This window comes from Gymnogyps californianus, chromosome 2 (genome assembly GCF_018139145.2).
Source record: "Gymnogyps californianus isolate 813 chromosome 2, ASM1813914v2, whole genome shotgun sequence".
NCBI classification, from domain to species: Eukaryota; Metazoa; Chordata; class Aves; order Accipitriformes; family Cathartidae; genus Gymnogyps; species Gymnogyps californianus.
In genome coordinates this window covers 93,940,741-93,963,499 of record NC_059472.1, presented here as the reverse complement: position 1 = coordinate 93,963,499, position 22,759 = coordinate 93,940,741, and the positions used below count along the sequence as shown (strand labels likewise).

Here is a 22,759-nt window from a genome sequence, read left to right as displayed (position 1 = left end):
ACAGAAATTCCTTTATTTTTAAGCATCTTAGACTTCCCAAATATACTTGTAGACTTTTTGCTCTTTTTTCCTGCACAATTTAAATATCGCATTGAATAGATTTAACCGTTTTATTCTGAAAAGCATTGTTGGATTTTTTTTTTAGCTGGATGAGAAAAAGTAAGACAAAGTTTGAAAAAAATATTTTATATAAAGTCTTTGCAATAAAAAAGATGCACTAGCGGTTTCCAAACTTTCTAGACCATGGACCAATATGAAAATATCACAGACCTTCTGATGCCCTTTGCTGTCAAATTTTCATCTAAAAATAGCAAAGACTACAATGCGGGTCCTCGGACCAGTGAAGCTCTATTTATTATGGCATGATATATATACCACAACTTGGAAAATACTGAATAATACAACGTTCACAACTCAGGTAAACATCCTCAAGAGTGAAGTCAGTTCCACCTGAACTAGCCAGGCCCTTTATTCCTACCACGCAGCCAAACTGCAGCTTCAGGAATAAATTCACCTCAGAATATTCTAGCAAAGTAACACTGGTGCTCTTTTTAAGATGGTGGATCTAGTTCAGGTGCCCCTGCTGCTGTACGCTCCTCCCTGCTCCCTGAGAGAAGGAGGGCCAACTCTCAGGCTCCTTGGGACGGATTGCTCACAACCAATGTCTCAAACACCATCCCAGAGGCAGCAGCACCTGAAACTTGATGTGATGCATGCTGCTTATAGAGCTGGGTGTCCCATCAAATGCATGCAGCCTGCACCACTTCCCATGCCCAGATGTGCTTAAGATGTCAGTACAGCAACTGCTGGCACACAGTGGTATCATCAAGAGATGGCACAAGCATGGATCTGTGTAGGGAGATGTGGTAGATGTCCACCCTAAGTAAAAAAAAAAAAAAAAAAAAAAAATAAATCTATTTCATCATTTGCCACCTACAGAAGAAAGCTGCATGGATCTCCAGTACTATTATCTCAAAGCATCCAGGAAATCCCAAATTCCCTCTGACTCACACATGCTATTACACGATAGGAGATAAAATGCCCTCAGTCAGAGGGACTGACATACCAATCTGTGACTTTCCGTGTCCATCTCATCTGGCTACAGAGTCACTGACTCCTCACACAAGCCTCAATCCTTGCCAGCTGAGGCACTGAAGAGCATCACCCAAATCAGAAGAAACATACAGAAAAAGGGCATTTCCAGAGGCTGATTTCACTGCCTTGTATCACACCTGGACGAGCCTCTCCCTATCCTCAAGTTGCAGAGGGCTAAGATGAGTACTTTTCCTAGGCCACTTAAGCCTTCTTAAATATTTGTTTCTTGGTGCCCAGCTAAACATTGTTATCATGAGTCCCAGTTACGTACATAAATATTCTCGCACATAGTGTAAATGCTCCAAATCACTCTACATAGTAGGCTGATCCCTGGAACACTATGAATTTATTTAAATTCTTTTACATGTGAGGATTAAAAAAAGTGACTGAAGACAGGAAGGAGATTTCCTTTGATACAATGTCAGAACAGAAGCACAGTGTCCAAAGCTGCAGTAACATATGGGATTTTGGAGAAGTCAAACCTAATGACACTAGTCTTGCAAGTGAAAACCTAGGATGGCATGCACTGATTTAAAAAAAAAGTAAAAAAAGTGTAAACAAAGATGTAGGTCAATCAGGTGTTCACACCTACCCCAAAGCATAAGGAAAAGGATAAAAGCAACTTTTTTTTTCCTAACCATACACAAGGAATATGGCCAAGATACACAAGTATGACAAGATGAGGAAAGAAGTATGTATTCATATAAATACAGAGAAAATCTACACTTCTATTACCTAGGACGAGTTTTTACATTTCAGGATATAAACACCATAAAGTTACAACATTGAAATTTTTTTTTGCAATTATATATACTGCTTTGGAGGAGTAGTCCTTATTTTTAACTGGAATATTTACAATTTTCCATTGTATCCTAACAAAAAAGTTGCCATTTCCACCAAAAACATTTCAATGGAGAATAAAGATGTATCCCTACTACTTCTTTGCAGTCTCCCTATTTACAGTTTTCAGATGTTAGCACAAACGAGCCTGATGAGAGCATCATTTCTTCATCTGAACAATCTGGTATTGGCCTCCATTGGAACAAGGTTACTAAATTAGAGGAGCAATTCCTACGTTTTCACATCTGTTCCCCTTAAAATTTATGTATAATTCAGTACAGACTATAAAATACCTTATGAAGTCTCCTTCCAATGTGTAAACATTATTTGTCATCAACTGAAAAATGTTCTGCGATTGCCATTGGGTTTATATTGGCTCCCTCTGCTGGCTAAAATGCACAAAGTGTAATTTAGTTGAGATTTTTTTTTTTCTCTTTTCCATAAATTGCGGTAAGTAAAGAACTGCACCAAAGACCATGGCATAGCATAGAAATAATTTCTTTTATAATCCACCCAGGAAAGTTTGCTGGTTCAAACTGACTACAGCAGTATCAATATTGCCAACCTAAAGGATTAAAAAAAGAAAAAAAGCTATACACCATAGAAGGAAAAAAGTCTATACGCCGTTTAGAAGGAAAACGGGCATGCTGGAGGAAGAGAATACAAAACAAATACCATTTGGGGGTACTATTTAAGAAGAACAGTTCATTTTCTGTCCACAATTTTGAAGCAGATTTGGGAAGCTTTTTTTGACACTGGTTTTAACTATTTCTATTAGTCAGTTTCTAACTCTTCTATATATTACATTCAGGTAATAATTACCTGAAATATTTCTAAATATACTGAAAACATGTCTAAATAGATTTTCAGGTGTTCTCTGATAGCAGTCCAAGGACATTTTTAGAAAATTCATGGGAAATTTCAGCATGAATTATTCTAACTTTTAGCAATGAGTTAGTTTGGAAGATGGGAATTTCTTTAGTACTTGAATATCTGCACTCATACAAGGCTGCAGAAAAGCATCAGTTACCTGCCCATCTTCAAATCAGATTACTGTTCTCTTACAAAAATAATCAACCAACCATCATGAAAAATAGTGTAGCCAAAGAAGCAAATAGCTCACAAGTATCTCAGAGTAAAACATTAAAATTGCCAAACTATGATTTGTTTTTCCAGCTCTTACTTTCAATGTATTGATTTTAACTTTGATATGAAGAAGAATTATACTAAAGGTTTCACTCACAGGACAGAAGTTTTAACCTAGCCTCAACCACAGAATTTAGTATTTGTAAAGGAGAGACACTTTTCTACGTCTTCTGTATCTTTCTTATCCTGTCTAAAATTTCAGCTGAGGAAAAACTGACCTTTTTTCCCCCCTCCCAAACTGAGATGAGATGTTGAATTACTCTAAATTCAAGTTCCTATAAAATCACTCTAGGTTTTCGGTTTTCTTCTCACCCCCCCCAGTTCTGTGGACACTTTCACTGAGAAGATGACAAGCGATAAATGTATAACTCAAAAGAACAAAGTAGAGCAGTAAACCAACTACAGCATAGAAAATTATTGTATTAGCCATAAGATTAAATGTACCCAGGGCCTGTAGCTAAGAGCTAACAGTTTTTCATTTAGTTCCAAAGATTCTTATCCTCAGTACTGTGCAAATTTCCTCTCACCAGAGATTAGAGCCTGGTTATGAATGAAGAGTCTGAGATGAAGGTAACAGGCCCTGACATTCACACATTTCTGCTCAGTGGGTTACAACTTAAACGTGGGTATAAATAAATGAATATAAAAATATTTCTCATTTAGTATTACCTCCATTTAGTCTTTGTTCCACTCAGACAGTTCCTCCTGGAATTATTTAAAATTTGGGTTATTTTGAACAGGCAACCAGATTATAAAACACAGAAACAGTCCCCAGCGAAATTTCAGAATTACACATTCAATTTTTTCCACAAGGCTCTTGTGATGATGACTGTAAGAAGTTTTACATATTGCAAGACTCTATCAGTATTTAATCTGCAACTGATGCAAAAAAGGATGCTTTAGATCATGCTCAGGTTTAGAATTTATGCATGTTGCTCAATAAACAAGACTTTACACATTGTACACCATACCACTACTCTTCCTTCATCAGTATAGAAAGTCAACTGGACTTTCATTCTTTAGAGAGACAGACACATTTTCCAGCACATAGCTAACTTCAAATTCATCATCTATTAACATTCTCCAATAACATCTCAATCATTTTCTTGGGGAAAAAGAAAGAAGAGAAAAAGAAACAAGCAATCTACAATGCAATGAATCAGATTGTTACATATCGTGTATTTCTAGATAGAAGATGTTAGTGAACATTCTGTAACTTTCTTCCCAGTTATTAAAATCCTATTATTACTCTTATTCCTATTATTAAATTTGTAGAGAAGAAAGTCTGTCATTAGGACCAAAATTTCTTAAGAGGCATATTCATTAACAGTAATTTCAATAATTAGATCAATCACACCTAAGTTTGCAGAAATTCCATCCTGCAAGAGTGTCGATGTTATAATTTTGTGGCAGATAAAATCTTTCCATCTGAATGCCTGAACTGCTGCTCAAGTAAAAAAATTTGTCATGAACATAAAACACTAAGAAATAGCATTTTCTTAATGTAGTGTTGTACATTTTTCTCTTGCATATACCCTGATTGTATTCATAAACAGGCCTATGGGAAAAGAACAGCAAACAAACAAGATTGGATAAATCTGCAAGATTTCAATTTCCTGGTTACCAAAGAAGCAGTTGCAAGCTGTATTTGACACCACATAGCTCACAGAACATCTGCAGAGGCAGGTATGTTTTCAAAGTGGAAGAAGCAGTGTCCACATGGGGTGGGAAACACCAGTGCAGGCAGCACGAACCCTTTCCACCAGTGAGAAAAGTAGCGCTCTATGATTACCCTAGTTTTCCCTCAGGCATTCAAACCCATCAGGCTTCCCTGCCAAGCTCCTGTCACCCACTGGCAACCACATTAAGAACGGTCTACATCTCAGTATTATTAGAATAAGCTAGTTTTAGTTATAAAAATGTGAATTTGGCAGTATTGCTACAAGCATACACAAATTATACAAATCAATTACTATTTGGAAAACAAACTGGCTTATATTTACTGCTGATCAATGATACAGCAGAATACTTAATGACACCCAAGCATTTGCAGAACATGCAAGCTGTGCCAACAAAATATATAAACTCAAGAGTCGTGGACATCTACATAGAGCTTTTTAGCTGATGCCTCTGGACTCTGATGAATTTAGTGTGTATGTATCACACACTTGTAACTATCAGCTGCAACAGATGAATCCTTCAATGCAGCTTTAGGATGAGATGAAGAATGGAACAATTCATTAAAAAAAGACATTCATTTACAGAAGGTCGGAGCTATTAAAAGAAAAAAGATGACAGAATAAAAACTGCACTCCGGATGTAGCTGCAACAACTCACATCCATGAATCCTTCAAGTACTAATATGACAAAGTTTCTGGTAAAGGGACCCCACCGGAAGAGACTTGTGATAGAACTAGAATTGAATTGTAAAGTTCATTAGCTGAACAAGCGGTTTCCTTTCAGATAATGTTTTATTTTGCTAGCTTTCAAGAATATTGTCTTTCCATTTTTTCCACATTTTTCTGGGGAAGTTTATAGCTGTTTTCAAATTCAACATTTTCCACCTATATTTTTCCCAAATTAAAAGCATTACTACATGATCAATCACTTGATCTTTATCAATGTACAGCATAACACGTGTTGCTTTAACATATTTATGTGCATGCACTTTGCTTACAGCAAATACAAGATCATGCAACTTACCCAAAATCTCTTTCACCCCAACTAAAGGATTCCTACCTCATGACACGAGAAGAGCCGAACTCCTTCCATCTGATGGAAGACTGGGTAGTGGGTGTTATCAATTGTATCACGGCGGTAGACATCTCCCACTGCCAGAAAGGCATCTAGGCCTGAGTGTATCAAGTCCCACTGATGAGCTGATGTATGTGCTCTTAGCATGTGATCACGATTCAAGCAATAGTTATCCTCTTTCCTTCTGCTGACATGGTTTTGTGGGATAAGCAAACTATCAAAATTCTGCTGTACTGTAACCACTGGAGAAAGACCATCATAGACAGAAAAGAGCGGAGTCCCACGGCGTCCTATATACTGTTTGTAAAAGTGGTCCTTCACCTGCTCTTTGATTAGCCACAAAGGATGATGCTTTTTGTTGTGCAAGTTCTTCCCCACCTTGGAAAGAATCTTCTCTGTGACATTGCTGTAGTCATCTTGAGGATAAGCTTTACCAAGCAGTTCCACAGTATTTGAGCAGGGTGTGTTGGCAGCAAAATCTGAAGGTACAGACTTGGATGAAGAATGCCTTGAATGGGTGGGAATTCCTCTTACCTTTACTTTTGGTGATAAAGCTGTTTTAGAATACTTAGCTACTCTCATGAATTTCCAGAGCATTGCCATTGCAAACTCTTTTATGATCTAGAGAAAGAAGAAAAAAAATTTGAAAAAATTGAGTTAGGAACTGCAGTCTTGCTGCAGGAATTGCTAGTATCTCAGGGATAAGTGAAATCCAAATGTCTGCTTGATTAATATGACAAAGTTCCCATTATAAACCACTATTTTAACTTCAGAGGAGGGAAAATACCCTTGTGATCAAATTTCAGCTAGGATATCTTATTCAATTATCAGTCTTCTGCATCACTATTAATGACTCTAGACCTAGCCTTAACCCCATTCCAGATACTGCTACTCTTTACAGCTGAATAAACATCAGGCCTTCTTTGAAACAGTATTTTTCATCCAGTTAAAATATGAGGCAATAACTGAACACTACTTATGAGAAACTCAGAAATTTAACAACACCCTTTGGCAGTCAGGGAGTTGCTTATAATAAAAGCCCAAGCATTAATTTATTGTTGCATCATCTCCCCCCATTAGCAGAAGCTATGGAAGGTGTTCCACATCAACCAGATGCATGTGGCACACACTACGCAATCCTCGCTAATTCTTACTTAATGCCAAACAAAACCAGTTTAACCTTTCAAACCACTGAACCACTGTGAAAAAAACAGATGGCCAGACCACAAGGCATATATTTATATATAAACAGCATATTAAGTTCACATATGAGTATTGCACAAGATTCACAATAAAGGCTCGACGTAGTCAGAAGCAATGTTAGCATTTTAGGGCGAGCACAAACCCCCTTTTCCATATGTTCCCAGAATGGCTATTTTCACGGCTTACACCACTGTACCGGGCAAGGAGGCTTGCCAAATATCAGGAAGGCGAATGAAGTTATGAGATTCTGAAAGATGTCTGAACGAACAACTCGTTTCCTATCAAAGGGCCATCTTTACACATCTGCCCTGTTTACAACAAGGCTTTGTGCTTTACATGTACACAGCTGCATTACTCTGTAGTGTTCAAAGAGATAATTCCAGAAAAAAAAGAAGTGTTGAGGATCACGAGCACTTCAGTCACTCCAAATGCATAAGTCCATTCTGAGATGCAAAAAATCTCTTGAAAATCTATAGTTGGGCTTCACAAATATTAGCACAGGTTCCAGTAAAATAATTGAGCATTACAATTTGCTTATTATGGAATGGGAAAACAGAGGCATTAGAAGTTAAGTGACTGAGGAAAGGCATCTGCTCCAAACAAACTGGTTTTTATTTCTCTATGAACCAAGAAATCCAGGGCCACAGCTTTCCTGGGTGAAAATTTCCTGTGAAAGTATTCTTAAAGAAATAGGGGAAGAAAGAACATAAGCAATGAATAGACCACAGTCTTCAAGGGACAGCTTTCCATCTTTATGCTAGGATTACAGTATCTGGCTAGCTTTCCACAGGAACATAAGAGAAACAAGCTTAAAAAAAGAACAAACAAGCTAAGATTATTTTTCATACTCTTAAGCTCCAAAAATATATATGCAAATAGAACACACACATTCCAGAACACAGAGTCCCCAAAAAAAGAGATCTGTAAAAGATAACGGGTATGTTCATATTTGGCTTCCTTTCTTCTGGCTTACACCTGGATGTTCTCTATAGCTCTATTTCCTGAAGTAATTGTATCTCAATAAATCAAAATAAAGGCAAGTTGGGTCGTCAGAAATTAAATTTGGCAGGGCAGCGTAAGATTACTAAATATTTGGTTTAATCCTTTTTCTGGTCGAAAATCTTAAGAAAAAAAAGCAGCTACAGCTTTTATCTAGTTTTGAAACTCTTAAGAAGGACTGTTTGGGGTTTTTTGGGGGGGTTGGCGTTTTTTGGGGGGTTTTTTGTTTGTTTGTTTTTTATTTTTTTTAAGTTTGCAAAACTGTTTCACCAAATTCGTTCTTGGCCATTACTGATAAGGTTCTTCCATAAATGAATTCACACACACACCATAAACCCCTCTGCCATAGACTAAATGAGGGATAGCCTTACGTTTTGAAAAGAGGCTTCATTTTCCCCAAACATACGTTCTCCTTAATGGAAAGTGAGCTCTCATTTTCAAACAGCTGCTTGAAACACCCAGTTCTAGTCAGATAATGAATTCAGCTTCCCTTAAGTAAATATCACCATCTGTCCATACATTTATTTTTCTAAAAAATTTGATTCAAAACTTACACATAACTGTTATGTACGAAAAAACTCTCGTGACTTTATCGTGAGTCTCGTGATGTTTGCTGCTTTCCTAAATACCATTCCTCTGAGAATCAGACAACCATATGAGAAGTTTAACTTTCACTTAACTTTCATAATTTCTTCTCATGATTATAACTTTATGGAAAAAGAAATTAGAACATGAACCATAAGTGTTGGGGGACACACACACACACACACTTTTGTTTGTTTGTTTATTTTAAGACTCATGATTTTTAAGGGAGACTGTAATGTATGCATCTCTAAGGGCTTACCTCATGATTTTTCAGTATTTGTAATGAGCAACACTGCTATCAGTTTCTGATAGTTCAGAAACACTGATTTTTCTGAGCAAGTGATATATACTCTTCACAAACTTGTACAGGAGAAAAACCTACAGATGAACTTGTGTCAGAGTTTTCATCCTAACATTATGCTTGTGCCTTAAATAGTTAAATTGCGTTACTATCTGCACTATTATTCTAATCTAAAGCAAAATCTACTGTGAGCAGTAAGAAAAAAAGTTACAGTTATCCAATGTTATCCAATCAGTTATCCAATGTCCAAGTACTGCAAACAACAGCAAACAAGCAGTAAAGGAGCCACCGACATGGTATCACGCAAGAGTGCCAGAAACATTGAAATCCTTCACAAACACTCCTCTGCTCCCCTCTCCCACCACAGACTCATGTATGCCACTTCCAGGATCATTACAGAAAAATGGTATTGGACTTAGTTCAACTCAACTGGTGATAAATTACATTTGGAGAGAGAAGGCATAGAGAAGGAAGGAAAAAGCCATGTTTACACTCTACACCGTACAAGAAACCTTCAAATCAAGAAGTGTTTACCAGGGCGGAAAGCAACCCCGGAAAATAAAGAAATCTCTTTACCTTTCTGCCAGCAATAAATAACTTATGTTACGGATACACTAATTACGTATGCTCACTTGTAATAAATAGACAGTTATTTCTAGTAGACATCTATCTAAAGGTCTGAAAAAGCACAGTTTAAATTTATCATTTTCTTCCTTCATTTCCACCATGCTTATTATTTGGCAGTAACACGAAACTAGTTTCTGTGCACACTGACAAAACCTGAATCCCACAGCAAAGACTGCCAGCCAGCTAACCACAGCAAGCCAAACCGCAGCTGTAGGTCCCGTAGCTGAAAACAAATACGTAAATGGGAAATAAACATTGAACAACCACCACTCACATCTATGATCCAACCACGGCAAAGCGTTCCACCAGCATGACCAGTGGGTCACACGCTCTGGGCTTGACAGTGGCTCTGACTCACAGCTAGAAGCCGATGCAGGGTTTTGGAAGCAGGCTGTCCTGCCAGCAGCTTCCAGTGGGGCTTCTCAAAGCACTGCAGGTGGATGTGCAAGCACCAGGCCCACTATCTCCCATTACACAGGTCCTTACCTTGATGCTGCCACTGCCACATTCCTGGGTACCTCAGGACCTCCTCTGGAGCTCCATGGGCCTGTCCCTGTACCTCAGTCTCCATACCGAGATGCCTAATACAACTGCAGGAACTCAGATCTTTGATAGGGATGATATTGTACATTATGTTTTGGCAATACATTTGGAACCATGCCTGCACATGGGTATAAGCTTTTGAGCAGCTTCAAGGTAGACCAGAGGGCAGGAGGTGGCACCCATGCCACCCACGGATGAAGGTATCGGAACAACCCTGTCCGTGTTGTGGATAGACCAGGCACAGATGCGACAACACTGCCAGTGTCAGTCCTCTACCACAGACCCCGTGCCATTTCTGCAGCAGTTTCAGTTGATAGGCAAGGCTCCTTCATCCCCCACAGAAAGCCAACCATCCCCCATGCAGCAGCACAGTAGACATTACACATGCAGAAGTACACCACAGTTAGGAGCTTAACAACTGGGAAACAGCAGACAGAATACCAAAAAATATCGTGATTTTGGAGCACATGCAAAAGGCAGTTTGATGTGATAAGGGATCATATCGCTGTACTGTTAAGGCATGTTCTTTCCTGTCTAAATCCAGATTTCCATGTCACAGTGCAGCAAGGATTAAGACAGCATTATTGCAGCTGCAGTGGTCTTTGTCACAAGTCCTCTCTACTCCACTGAGGTTTAGGAAAGAATCATAGACTCAGTGAAATCCCTCCTTACATCTGCCTTTGAAAAAGGAGAAGAAAAGAGGGGTAGTTTAGCAGCTCACAGTACAAAGAAAAAGGACTGTGCACCAGGGTTGTTTTATTCACCCACCTCTCCTAGAAAAGTGCAGGAGAGAGAACACTCTTGTTCAAGCAAACCAGAGCCCACCAGTGAACCAAACGGGCCTGCTTTCAGGGCCATTTGCTAGGTATTCGTATCTGTGAACCAAGGGCATCCTCACTCTCACTGACCGCTTTTCTGTATGCCCTGTGCTTTTTACTGTTTGTGGCTGCAGAAACACAGATGGGCTACTGCATACATAAACCGAAGTACATGACGGGTTTGAAACCAAAATTCTACAAAGATGAGAGTCTGTCTCCTATCCAAGAATAGCTAATTAATGCAAGACTCTGAAGTGCCATGGAAAATGTTAGAAAAGTTGGGCTGCCACCATTTTGTGATGTGACAGCTTTTATCTACCGTATGTGTGGGGAGGGGAGTTCAACCAACATAGCATATGTTAAAACAAAAATTATAAACATATGTTAGGCTGCTAAAATTGGACATTTACCAGTCTGCTTAGCAATTTAGCTAAGCATTGAATTTTAGTTTTGAAAACTATGTAGGCATACAGCAGCAAATATCATTGTATTGCCATGACCATATCTACATTGCATAGGATAACAGAAATTATTTTGCATACAATACTAATAATAAGCTCAGATTTTTTTCACACTTTTTAAAATGCAGATATATTGTTGCACACCAGAACAGACTTTCACTCTTATTGAGCATGCTGAATTTATGTTATACACACAGACCTCTGAAATAGCCTTACAGACAACTTAGAACGGATCCATTTTAGAACCTGACCTTCCAAGGGCAGAACATTTTCAGATGTCCCTGATGATGGCTAAACACCCAATGGAACAAAATATTGCGTGCCCTACAAAGCACCAGGCAAGATAACATAGCCTTCAAGTATCTGGCTCTTAATTTTTTCATGTACTTGGAGTTCATCTAGTTAATAATCCATCAGCAAGTTCCAAGAAACATACAGAATAACTTTTTTTTGTTATTTTTCTTAACTGAAGCAAAAATGTGTCATAAGCTAGCTTGCTGTCTGCTCTCTGATAGTGATACATTAATCATGATGCCACCTTTGGCAACATTTTGAGGCTTACAATATTGAGCGAGAAAAATAAAAAAATCTTTGCTGTGATAAGGCATGACCATGTTTTTTCTCAGTGTTACATGTAAGACCTTCTTAAATATGAAATAAAGGGTATTAACAACAATGCACCTTTTTCACTGACCCAGAAGATGCCTATTGTCTGAACAAAGGCTAGTACTTCATGCCCTGTCTTACATACATGAGCACCTGAAGGCAAGCACAGAAATCGCAGTCCATACTTCTGAGCCACACCTTCAACCACCTTCACCTTTCTTTCGGACTGCAGGATGGGCTAAGATAGTCATAGTGGGCAGCAAGTCTTTGGAGAGGGGAACACACTTCTGCAAGGACCTCTGGGCAACCACCAGTTTTAAAATGTTTTGAATCATCACTTGAGTACACTCGCCATTCAGTTTCAGGTTGGATATTGCAAATGATGACAAATGTCATATTCACATCACACTGCAACAAGTTTCAGTTCCCCATGCGGTCTTCCAAAGGCTGCTACAGGCACTAGTTTCCCTAGTACACAGTGTCACTCCAAGATTGTTCAGGTTTATCCATAAGTTTCCCACTTATTAAAAGGATAATACTTCAAGACATATGATTCAAGACAGGTAAAATGTGTTTCAGTAGTTAAAATACTTGCAAACTCTGTAGCTGTGCTGCCTAGCTAGTATAAGACTGTTCCAAAGATTGACTTAATCGGGTTTCAAGACAACCTGTAGTGAACCTGGTTTAAGCAGTTCAGAAGTAGAATGTAAACACACTTGAATTTGTGCTCAGCAAGCTAATCAGGTTCATCAAATTGCTGAATTATTCAGAGAGAATATAATTTTTTAAAAGAGAAAAGTATACAGCATAATCAGCATTAGAAGTTAAAAGACCAAAGGCAAACAAATTAAGACTTCTGGTTCTAGAAGATGGAAAGACACCAAACTCTATAACATGCAAAATTCTGAAGTTTAAGGCGAGCAGTCCAACCATACCATTTTTAGTTGAACAGAAAAAAAACCCCACATGAATAAAAACAAAATAAACAAATACAGAGGAAAGAAACAGTACAAAAAAGATTTTATATATATACACATGACAGTAGATTAAATTAAGGAAAATCATCCCTGCTCAGAAACAGTATCTAACAGTATCTAATTTTCCTTCATTTATACCTTAATTATTTCTTGATTTTCTTTTTCACAAACTAAAAAGAGTTTGTTTTTTACTGAAGAAATGTCAATTAAGCCCTTTAGTCATCGCACACTATTGAAAGTTTCCACTAAGGCACACAAAACTCTACTGCAAATTAAGCAGCTGTGACCTGAGCTCCTACTGACATACTTGTGCTCTTCTCTCCCTTCACAGTGAGACAAAACAGCTAACAGTCGATTCCATATTTTAAGGGAAAATCCTCATTACACAAACATATTTTGAATGCATTACATTACAAATTACACACTGCAAAAAGGCAATGCAGAAATCATTCTTAAATATTCTCAAATGTGTCTCCTCCTTTTAAATATATCCATTTTTCAAGGGATGCAATCTGAAAAAACACTGCTTTTGTCTGCTGAGGGAATATTCTTTTTCCAATACCTTGAAAATGTTGCCAACTAGCTTTCTTCCTTAGAAGACATATTGTAAATAACTGTCAGATGAAAGGGACAGAGATTTTTAAATGCCTATAAAATCCTCACTGCAGTCAAGATTACCAATATCTCTTCTGCCTTCTTTTTTCGACCAATATCTGCAACTCGATTATCTGTATTTTTCTATAGAGGTATATGCCATCAAGAATTTTACTCCTATGGAGTTTTATCTGAGTAAAAATTAATGTGTTTAGAAATTAGATATTAGCAGTATTTATGTGTAGCGGTATACTTTCTTAGTTCTCACTGATTAACTACACCATTTGGACATAATAAAACGATAGAGACCTCATCCTGCCTTAACAGGAGAAGCGAGTAATAATTTTTTTGCAGTCAGTTATTAAATGCCAAGAATGGGACATGTGCAGACTTAGGAACAGTGCAAAGGACAGCAGAGGAAGAATAAGTAATTAATTTTAAGTATTAATAGTTTCCATGATAGTAATCCAAAACACTACACCATAAAACAACAACTCCACAGCACAGGGGGTGATAAACGTGGTACATGCTGCACTCCTGAAACAGCAGAACCTCCTGAACTTCAGCACTGCTTCTCACGTAGAAAAAGTAACCTATAGGTGCATTGCCATGTGTCAGTGGTCTCTGTGGGATGAAGACGCACACTGCAATACACTGCAGAAAAGCATAAAGCCATAGGTATATGCTTTATTTTTACAATTTAAGGCAGAACGGCTCAACCACAGCCACCAGAAGTGCTGGATCCTCCTGGTAGGTCAACCAGGAAGCTGCAATCTCCCTTCTGGAGAAGTGCTGCACCTCCCTGGCAATGGCAACAGCAGCCCAGCCCTCTGGAGATGCCTGTGGTAGACAAAGAAGATATCCTTCAACTCAGAAGGCATCATTCACTGATCAAATAATGATTGCTTGCCTCCTCCAGGGAAAAGGCAGAAACAAACACACCAACATCCTACATACCAGATTCAACACACATGCTACCTAATGGGCTACATTTAACCCTCGTCTGCAAAATATTCAACATGCCCAAATACCCAAGTTTCAGACAACTCATATGGCACAGTGAAAAATTAAAACTTAAGAAACAAACTCAGCTATAGTAAGAAAACCAAATGACTTAGATGGGTCATGCCAGAGGAGGCAGCTAACATGAATCACTCAGTTCATCCACAAACTAGAAGTCTTCAGCTTTACCTGCTATCTCCCAGTAGTACTCTGATTCCCACCATCTCCTTCCATTCTTGAGGACAACTAGGGAAATCCATGACCCACCATAGATCTCCAGATGCCCTCCTTAGTAACACCCTAGACATGCTGTAGTTTAAAAGAATAATCTAAATATTAATATGAAATAATAAATATAATGAATATTTTAAACCAGGGAGTTATTTCATGGTTTTCATATGTATGTAATCAACATTTAACTCAAACTAGCCTTTCTTACCATATTTCAACCCTAAGTAGGTGTTGGGGTATTGTAAGTTTTGTGTCACACCAAGCTCTAAAAGAGATCAGTTTCACATGTTTGCTATCATCTTGAGCCAAAATATGACCAGATATCCACAACTCAGACCTAGCTATGATGTGAACTTGATCTCAACTCAAACTCTAACTCAGCTGCAGTATCACGCCTTGGTCTGCCCTCATCATAGAAATAATGAAAGTCTGAACAGACAGAGCCTTTACTAGGACTATGTATATTTCAACAGCCAATCAAAAAAAGAAAGACAGAGACAAATTTCTCTACAGATTTTACTTCAGAATCAATAAGTCTCATGGACTTCAGTATGGATAAAGAAGAGAAAATGTAGACATTTGCAGCAGAGACTCCACTGCAGTCCAACACCTCCCAGCTAGAAAAAATGTATGATCACGCGTGTACAAAGAAGTCATCTCTAGTTTCAACTGCACCATCTTCATTTATCTGTCATGGGCTCTGACAAAGTGTTCAAGGAAAAGATTAGAAAGCTCCTAAGGAAGGAACTACGTTTCCCTGCCTGGGGCATACCACTTCTCTGAGGCTGGTAGGAACAGGGCTGAAATATTAATGAGTAAGCCATTTGTCAAGAAAATTATGCAAGAAACCTTGGCAGCCACACAAAGGGGGTAGCAATAAGATACCAAGCTAGGGCAGTACAAACCAAGCGGTTAAGAGAGAAAAGGGGAAGAAAAAAAAAATTAAAATCACTTTCATTTGCTTGTCCACACTCATAAGCTTTGGAAGAAAACAATAAATGAATGAATAGGAATATTTAAAGACAAAAATTCATCAGACTCAGAATTAGTAATAACAGGTACTAACTTCTAAAAGGACTATGAGCCTGCTCTAAGATCTAGAATTCAAGTTTTCAAGACTTGCTTCCTCCAAGAAATTACTTCTAGTGATATTCTTTGCAAATAAACTAGCTTACCATGTAGTATGTGAGCTAAAAGGTGCTGTCATGACAGAAGTCACTTAATTATTGAAAACTCACATAAATAAATACAACAAAAAAATCCCACAAGTGATAGATACACAAAAATGAAAAAATGCACTCTTCTTGAGGTTTCCTCACAAATCATAATGAAGAAAGACAAAGACAAAATTGTAGCCAGTGTGTAAAATCAGATGTTAAAATCTATACTCCCTAAAAAGACCAAAAAACTAAATCAGTTTCAGGAGTTTCCAAGTATTATTTCTCCGTAAGAGAAATTGCAAAAGAAAAGATTACAAAAAGATTCAGTCAGACTCCATGTTCCTACCATTTACTCCCACATTTTATACTTATTCATAAATTTTGATATAATTTTAATATAAGTATGCTTTTAGGGCCAGGTATACTATAATTTTATATAGTACTCTTTATATAATAAATTTGAAGGCTTAGTTTTTAAAGGGACATTGCTAATTTTTACTGTAAGCAAATTTGAAAAGCATGCAAAGCATCATCATATATTAAAAAGAAAAGTAATCCAAAACTTTCATTAAAAAAAGAAGGTGGTCCTATTGGTAAATAAAGCAAGTTATTAACGTATGTTGGTTTACCAAAACATAGTCATAGTCACCTTGCTAAACGTTAAACATGTCCAATAATGTGATCCACGGGTTTGATCACCATTGACACCAGTTGAACATACTGACACGTACACAGAACAGTGTTATACAGCAGCATTTAGACTTTCATTAAGCAGCACTCTGCTCTTACATAGCATATCTCTACATAGGCTCTCAAAGTGCTTTTCAGCCATTAACCAATTAAGCTCTACATACCCCCATGGGAAAAGTATTGCATTATTTATACCCATTAGTGCGGCAGCTCCCGATTCAGAAGTGCTGTACTTCATCTTGGCTTTCACTTATTTTTTCTTTCCAAATTGTTTTGATTATATTGCCATTTTCCTCCATGTTCAGAATTTTTTTGTTGTTTGCAATATCATTTTATCAACGATTTAACAACTATAATGGCTACTGTGAATAGAATCAAAACATTTCAAAATTAGCTTGTCAAAAATTGCCTGTTAGGAATCGTGCTGAACAGTTCAGAAATACTAAGCTATTACCATTGAAACAATCTTCTCCCTGAATGTGCAGATTTTTAAGGTTCAAACCTACACTCCTTGAGCAAGAAGTACAGAGTCATCGCTCTGTTTGTATTTTCTCTCAAACATCATAGGCCTTAACATTATTGTAATTATAATTACATACTTGGTATGATCAGGAGAGATCAACTGGAGAGGCAGAAAACATTCAGGGGAGATGGGAAGGTAAATAAATGAAGCATTGTTGAGGCAAACAGGGATATGAAAGAAGAAAAGTAACAAACTGTGTGAAGTGGCATGGGACAGACCATTGCCACTGTATCTGCTCCACAGCAGGGTTGGCCTGCAAACCAGCACGGCACTCACGAATCATCATCTTTTAACTAGGATTTCACCTCTGATCACCATATTTACCAGAACCAAAGACAGCATTTACTTTGATGAGGAAATTACACGTTTGTTAAGGGCCTCTTTTGGGGAAGTTTTATGTTATACCTAACCCACTGCTGCTCTTGCCTCAGATTATGCAGAGCGAATCACGTCAGCCTGCCAGTCCAGCCGGGGGGGGGGCCGAGGGGAAGAGTATTACATGCTGGGTTGTCTCTCCTGTATCAGTTGTGAGAACTGGCAGAGTCATCTGAGACTGTTCAAATAAACACGCTACATACTGAGATCCAAGGCAGGCAAGAAAGATAAGAATCTTTTAATCATATTTACCAGTGAAAACCTAGCCAAAAGCAACAGCAAGCCAGCTGCCTTAGGACTTGGTTCTGCTGGGGCCAAAGCACCTGGGGGCTGGCCTGGCACAGCGGTCAGCATTTGCTGAAGAGTTTTGCAGAGCCAAGGCCCAAGAGCTCAGCAGAGCTCACACAAAGCCCATGATGACTTTGGAGTAAAGGAAAAAGAAAGCAAATCTAACCAATGTCCTGAAACAGCAAAGAGGGTGCCTTCTACACTATGTGTTACTACATACGAAATATGAAGATACAGCACCTAGAAAGGAAAATTGTCATGCCTGGTGCTGCCAGCATAGGCAATCAGAAAGAAGTGTGAGGTCAGTAGCAACAGATACCAGATATTAGTGCTAAATAATTCTAAATTATAAATCTTTACCACGACCAGAGAGCAGAGTAAAAGTGAATCCACAGTGCAATTTAAAAGCATTATAGGATGCTTTGAAACCAAATCCTAATTGAACGGAGGGGCGGGAGATGCAAGTCTCAAATGTACAAGAAGGTTGGAAACAGTGACTTGCTGAGGCCAGAATCAACTACCTGGGGCCTGAGAAGGTCACAATGAGTTAACTTTAAGGTAAAAGGCACAGCCACAACCCCTCTCCCTTAAATGCATAAAACCCAATGGACTATTGCTATAACGAGCTGCTATAAAAGCTAAGGGCAATCAAGTCTCACTCAAAGGAAAACATAACCAGCATCTACGCAACGAACTGGGACAGCCACATATTTATAATGTGTACTAACATTTTTTCAGCATGAACCTTTCATATCAAATTCCTGGAGTTCCAGGGACCACTGCCCAGAGCTATTAAAGAAAAATGATGGTTTAGACTTGTTTTATTCTCTATACCTGCTAGCCAATTTCAAAGTTACAATTTCCCAAGTATAAGCCATCATGTAACCAATACAGTGATTTTTATTTCATTTTTGTTTTTTCTCTGTAATTATTATTACCTTATTGGGTCTTTTTAAAAAAAAAAAAAAAAGAATTAATTTCATTGTCATGCCGCTACTTTATGTATATTCAAAGAACCAAAAGAATCACAGGAAATTTGTCCAGCTTGCTATTTGATATAACAAAACCTGGCCTAGCATGGCACATCGCATCATTTTCTAGACAACATTAAAATATTGGACTTTACTTTCGAGGGTGAGTAGACAAAATCATATTCATCATGTCTGATGAACCTGATTTATCTACAAATCTACTGAATGTCCAAATGTGAACTGGCAATTTATTCAAAAACATAACCAAAACTGCAAAGATTTATATGCATAATTGTAAACATCCAGCTTCTGTAGGTATAAATCTGCATGTGGTAATTTCATATTTGTAAATTACAACCAAATATTTCCAGTTGTTCAAGTGTTCCTACCCCTACCCCCCTCCAGCCACACCAAGATGGGTGCTCAGCTGGATGATGTTGCAGGATTCTGCTCTGTTCTTACCTCATACCACATGAGAGCCCAAACGTTTCTAGGACTGTTTTGGGGTCCGTTCTCAGCTAAGCCAGACTGAACATCATACACTGCTTAAAAAAAATTACTCACATGAAGCTAAAAACGTTATTTCAGTGAGTAACATAAGAGCTGAAAATCATTCCCTAAATTACCAGATCCTTTATCATTCAGCCTAAATTATTTGGCATTGTTTTTTTGTTGTTTGGTTGTCGTTTGGGGTGAGGGAAGTTGGTGTTGGTGTTTGTTGTTTGGAGTTTTTTTAATAACAATTATTTTCTGTCACCCCACCATAAAAAGCTGCATGCCCAATTGCTGCCTTTGACATTTATTTAGACATGGTAGAATAGCTGAACTTTGTTGGGAAATATTTCCATAAAATCCATCAGGTAACTAAGTCAAGGATGAAAAGTCTCAGGATGAAGTTTTTTTGAACTCTTAAAGCCACTATCCTGGACCTTCACAGCATTTAATTTTCTGCCATTCCAATACACACATTGGCATCTGGGCTGAAAACTCTCCTTTTCCAATTCTTCTTTCTGTCTTCTGCTGGGAGGCAGAGTAGATAATTAGACTGACTCAAGCAGTTGCTGATTGCTTTCAGCATGTAGTTCATTCCTTGACACCACAGAGAGGAGTCTTGCTAAATAAGGATCAATAGACTGGGTAGGAATGTTTAAATTTTCTTCAAAGCTGAAGAGCAATGCCACGAAAAATGAACTTTTTTCTAAGGCAAGTTATTTGGGAAAAAAAAAAAAAAGTTGAGTGAGTTTACTACATAGCAAAGTTTACGAAAGAGATGTGAAGAACAGAATTTAAGCAGAATGAAACTGAAGTCTGTCTTTTCAATTCTCATTTACTTCTTACTACAGAGCTACCAAGAAACACAGCTCAACAGAAAAGAAAGCAATCAAGGCATGATGTTAACATTTGAACATCAGTTAAAGAAGAATTACATCCAGTGAAGGGGTCTTCAATCACAGACTATTGCAAAATCATGTATAAAATACACCATTACAATCAGCACCTCTGTTCATAATTACAGAAGATCAAATACTGTCTACAGGCATACAGAAAAAATAAAAAAATAAGAAAAAATGACAACCTGTTGCTTCCAGGCTGATACTATTTAAGACAGAAGCAGGGGAAAGGTAGTTTCCTGCATTATCATTGCTAGTGTAGACCTGTTGTGGGCATTCAGTCTTCTTTAGCACTACATGAACTTAAAATAAAATAACTATAAAGCACTCAATAAGACTTTTTTTCCTTGAAGTCTTAAAGCCAGCTTCTTCTCACAACAGAGTAGCAAACTAGGGAAAGCTCTTCTACTGTCTCTTCTCTTTTATACTTTCAAATGACTTCTCTGCTCTAATGCTTATTTTGATACCATGTGGATTGGGTAAAGTAAAATGTTTCATCAGAAAAAGAATAGCTAAATTTCAGTGGTCTTTTAACGTGCTGTACTTTTTGTTGCACTTTTGCAAAGTTTGCTATAACTTGAGAAATAAACAATAGATATCTCCTGGTGTACCCGAAGATGACGTATACTCACACTTAAGGCTGAAATTCACCACTTCGCAGAAGGGTAGCACCCAACTCATTGCCAGGTAAGCCTTATAAAGATAACTATAAAGTCACATACAGTTCTGATGCCTGAATTCTGCACTTGATGTATCTTACATGGCAGGAATTTGCTGCTTAAGGCCTGAACTCAAATCTGTTTATTGAGAACTTTAGAACATGACCTTCTGACATACCAGGCACACTGCAAAAATATTCGTGTAAGTAACATTATATCTCTGTATGAAAGTCCTGCATTCAACTGTTCAAATAATTACTATGTTAATCTCCATCCTAATGGTATCCACACTTTATTCAGTTTAAGTTCCACGAGCATCAAATTTAGTGCAGTCAGTACATCTGTCACACTAACTTCTACCATCGCTCTCAAAAATCACGAGTTTATTATTAGCAACCTGTGGGCAATTAGTGTAATTATCAGCAGAGTTGGATTCCTCTTAATCAGTGTTTGTTTCAATTCCACAGGCAAACAAGACATCACCAGTAAAACACTACAATAAGAATATCGATGACTTTACGTCTAGCTATAGTCATGCTGCTGTGTTTGGCCCTCTCCACAAAAAAAATTTACATTGAATTCTATGTATTTTTCAATATGTCACATAATTCCTTCATAACATAAATTTAGCTCATGACATATTTCCTTCTATAGACACAAATGTCAAATAAATTATAATGACACGAAGTATACATTTGACCTTCTTTACAGGTGTAAGTTCTGAACACAAAAGACTATTCTTTGATATTTGAAAGGACACTTCCATATTTGTCTCTTCTCTAGCAACTGTGATCTGCATTGTTACAAGCATTCAGTAACTACAGGAGTCCAACCTGAGAAAACATAGGCCTGACTACCAAAGCCACAAAACCAGCCACAGAATACCCTCATCTGACCATCGAACTATCGACAAACATGCAGTTACTAATGTACAAACAAGCACCTCCACCTTTTTTTTCTTTTTGTGCTATGAGATCATTTCTCAACAGTAAAATCCTACTTTGCACATAAGAATAACTAGTCCTATTTCTTATGCACCATCAGATCATTAAAAATTTCAACTTTTATTCTATCCCACTGAGAACCAGTGGGGAAAAGATAGCACAGGCCAGAAACCAGGAGATTCCTCATTCCCCTTTTATGCTTTCCAGCTTGTATTACCAAAGAAAAGGCAGATGACTCCCTGTCATAGTTTAACCCCAGCTGGCAACTAAGCACCACCACACAGCTGCTCACTCACTCCCCCCTGGTGGGATGGGGGAGAGAATCAGAAGAGTGAAAGTGAGAAAACTCGTGGGTTGAGATAAAGACAGTTTAATCGGTAAAGCAAAAGCCACACGCACAAGCAAAGCAAAATAAGGGATTCATTCACTACTTCCCATTGGCAGGCAGGTGTTCAGCCATCTCCAGGGAAGCAGGGCTCCATCATGCGTAATGGTTCCTTGGGAAGACAAACGCCACCACTCCCAACATCCCCCCTTCCTTCTTCTTCCCCCAGCTTTATACGCTGAGCATGACATCATATGGTATGGAATACCCCTTTGGTCAGTTGGGGTCAGCTGTCCCGGCTGTGTCCCCTCCCAGCTTCTTGTGCACCCCCAGTCTCCTTGCTGGTGGGGTGGTGTGAGAAGCAGAAAAGGCCTTGGCTCTGTAAGCACTGCTTGGCAATAACTAAAACATCCCTATATTATCAGCACTGTTTTCAGCACAAATCCAAAACATAGCCCCATACCAGCTACTATGAAGAAAATTAACTCTACCCCAGCCAAAACCAGCACACTCCCTCACACATTCTTTCTTATAAGCAGCTATTTTCTACAGGAGATTACTAGTGAATGAAGGCAAAATTTGTTGATTACATGACCCGAAAAAATTGTTAATAGCTTGCTATCAAAAACGAAAAGGTGTACTGAGTGGGGT

The 22,759-nt window shown here is 38.1% G+C and overlaps 1 protein-coding gene across 2 annotated transcripts in view; it reads right to left on the bottom strand.

Annotated features, from left to right (window-relative positions):
* The window catches only part of FARS2 (phenylalanyl-tRNA synthetase 2, mitochondrial), a 247,512-nt gene that overhangs the window by 185,963 nt on the left and 38,790 nt on the right, over positions 1-22,759 (bottom strand). For both annotated transcript variants that reach the window (XM_050892724.1, XM_050892725.1), the window contains exon 4: positions 5,821-6,456. In XM_050892724.1, the coding sequence (XP_050748681.1) occupies positions 5,821-6,438 (618 nt within the window). In that variant the 5' untranslated portion in view covers positions 6,439-6,456. The remainder of the gene's footprint in view (positions 1-5,820; positions 6,457-22,759) is intronic.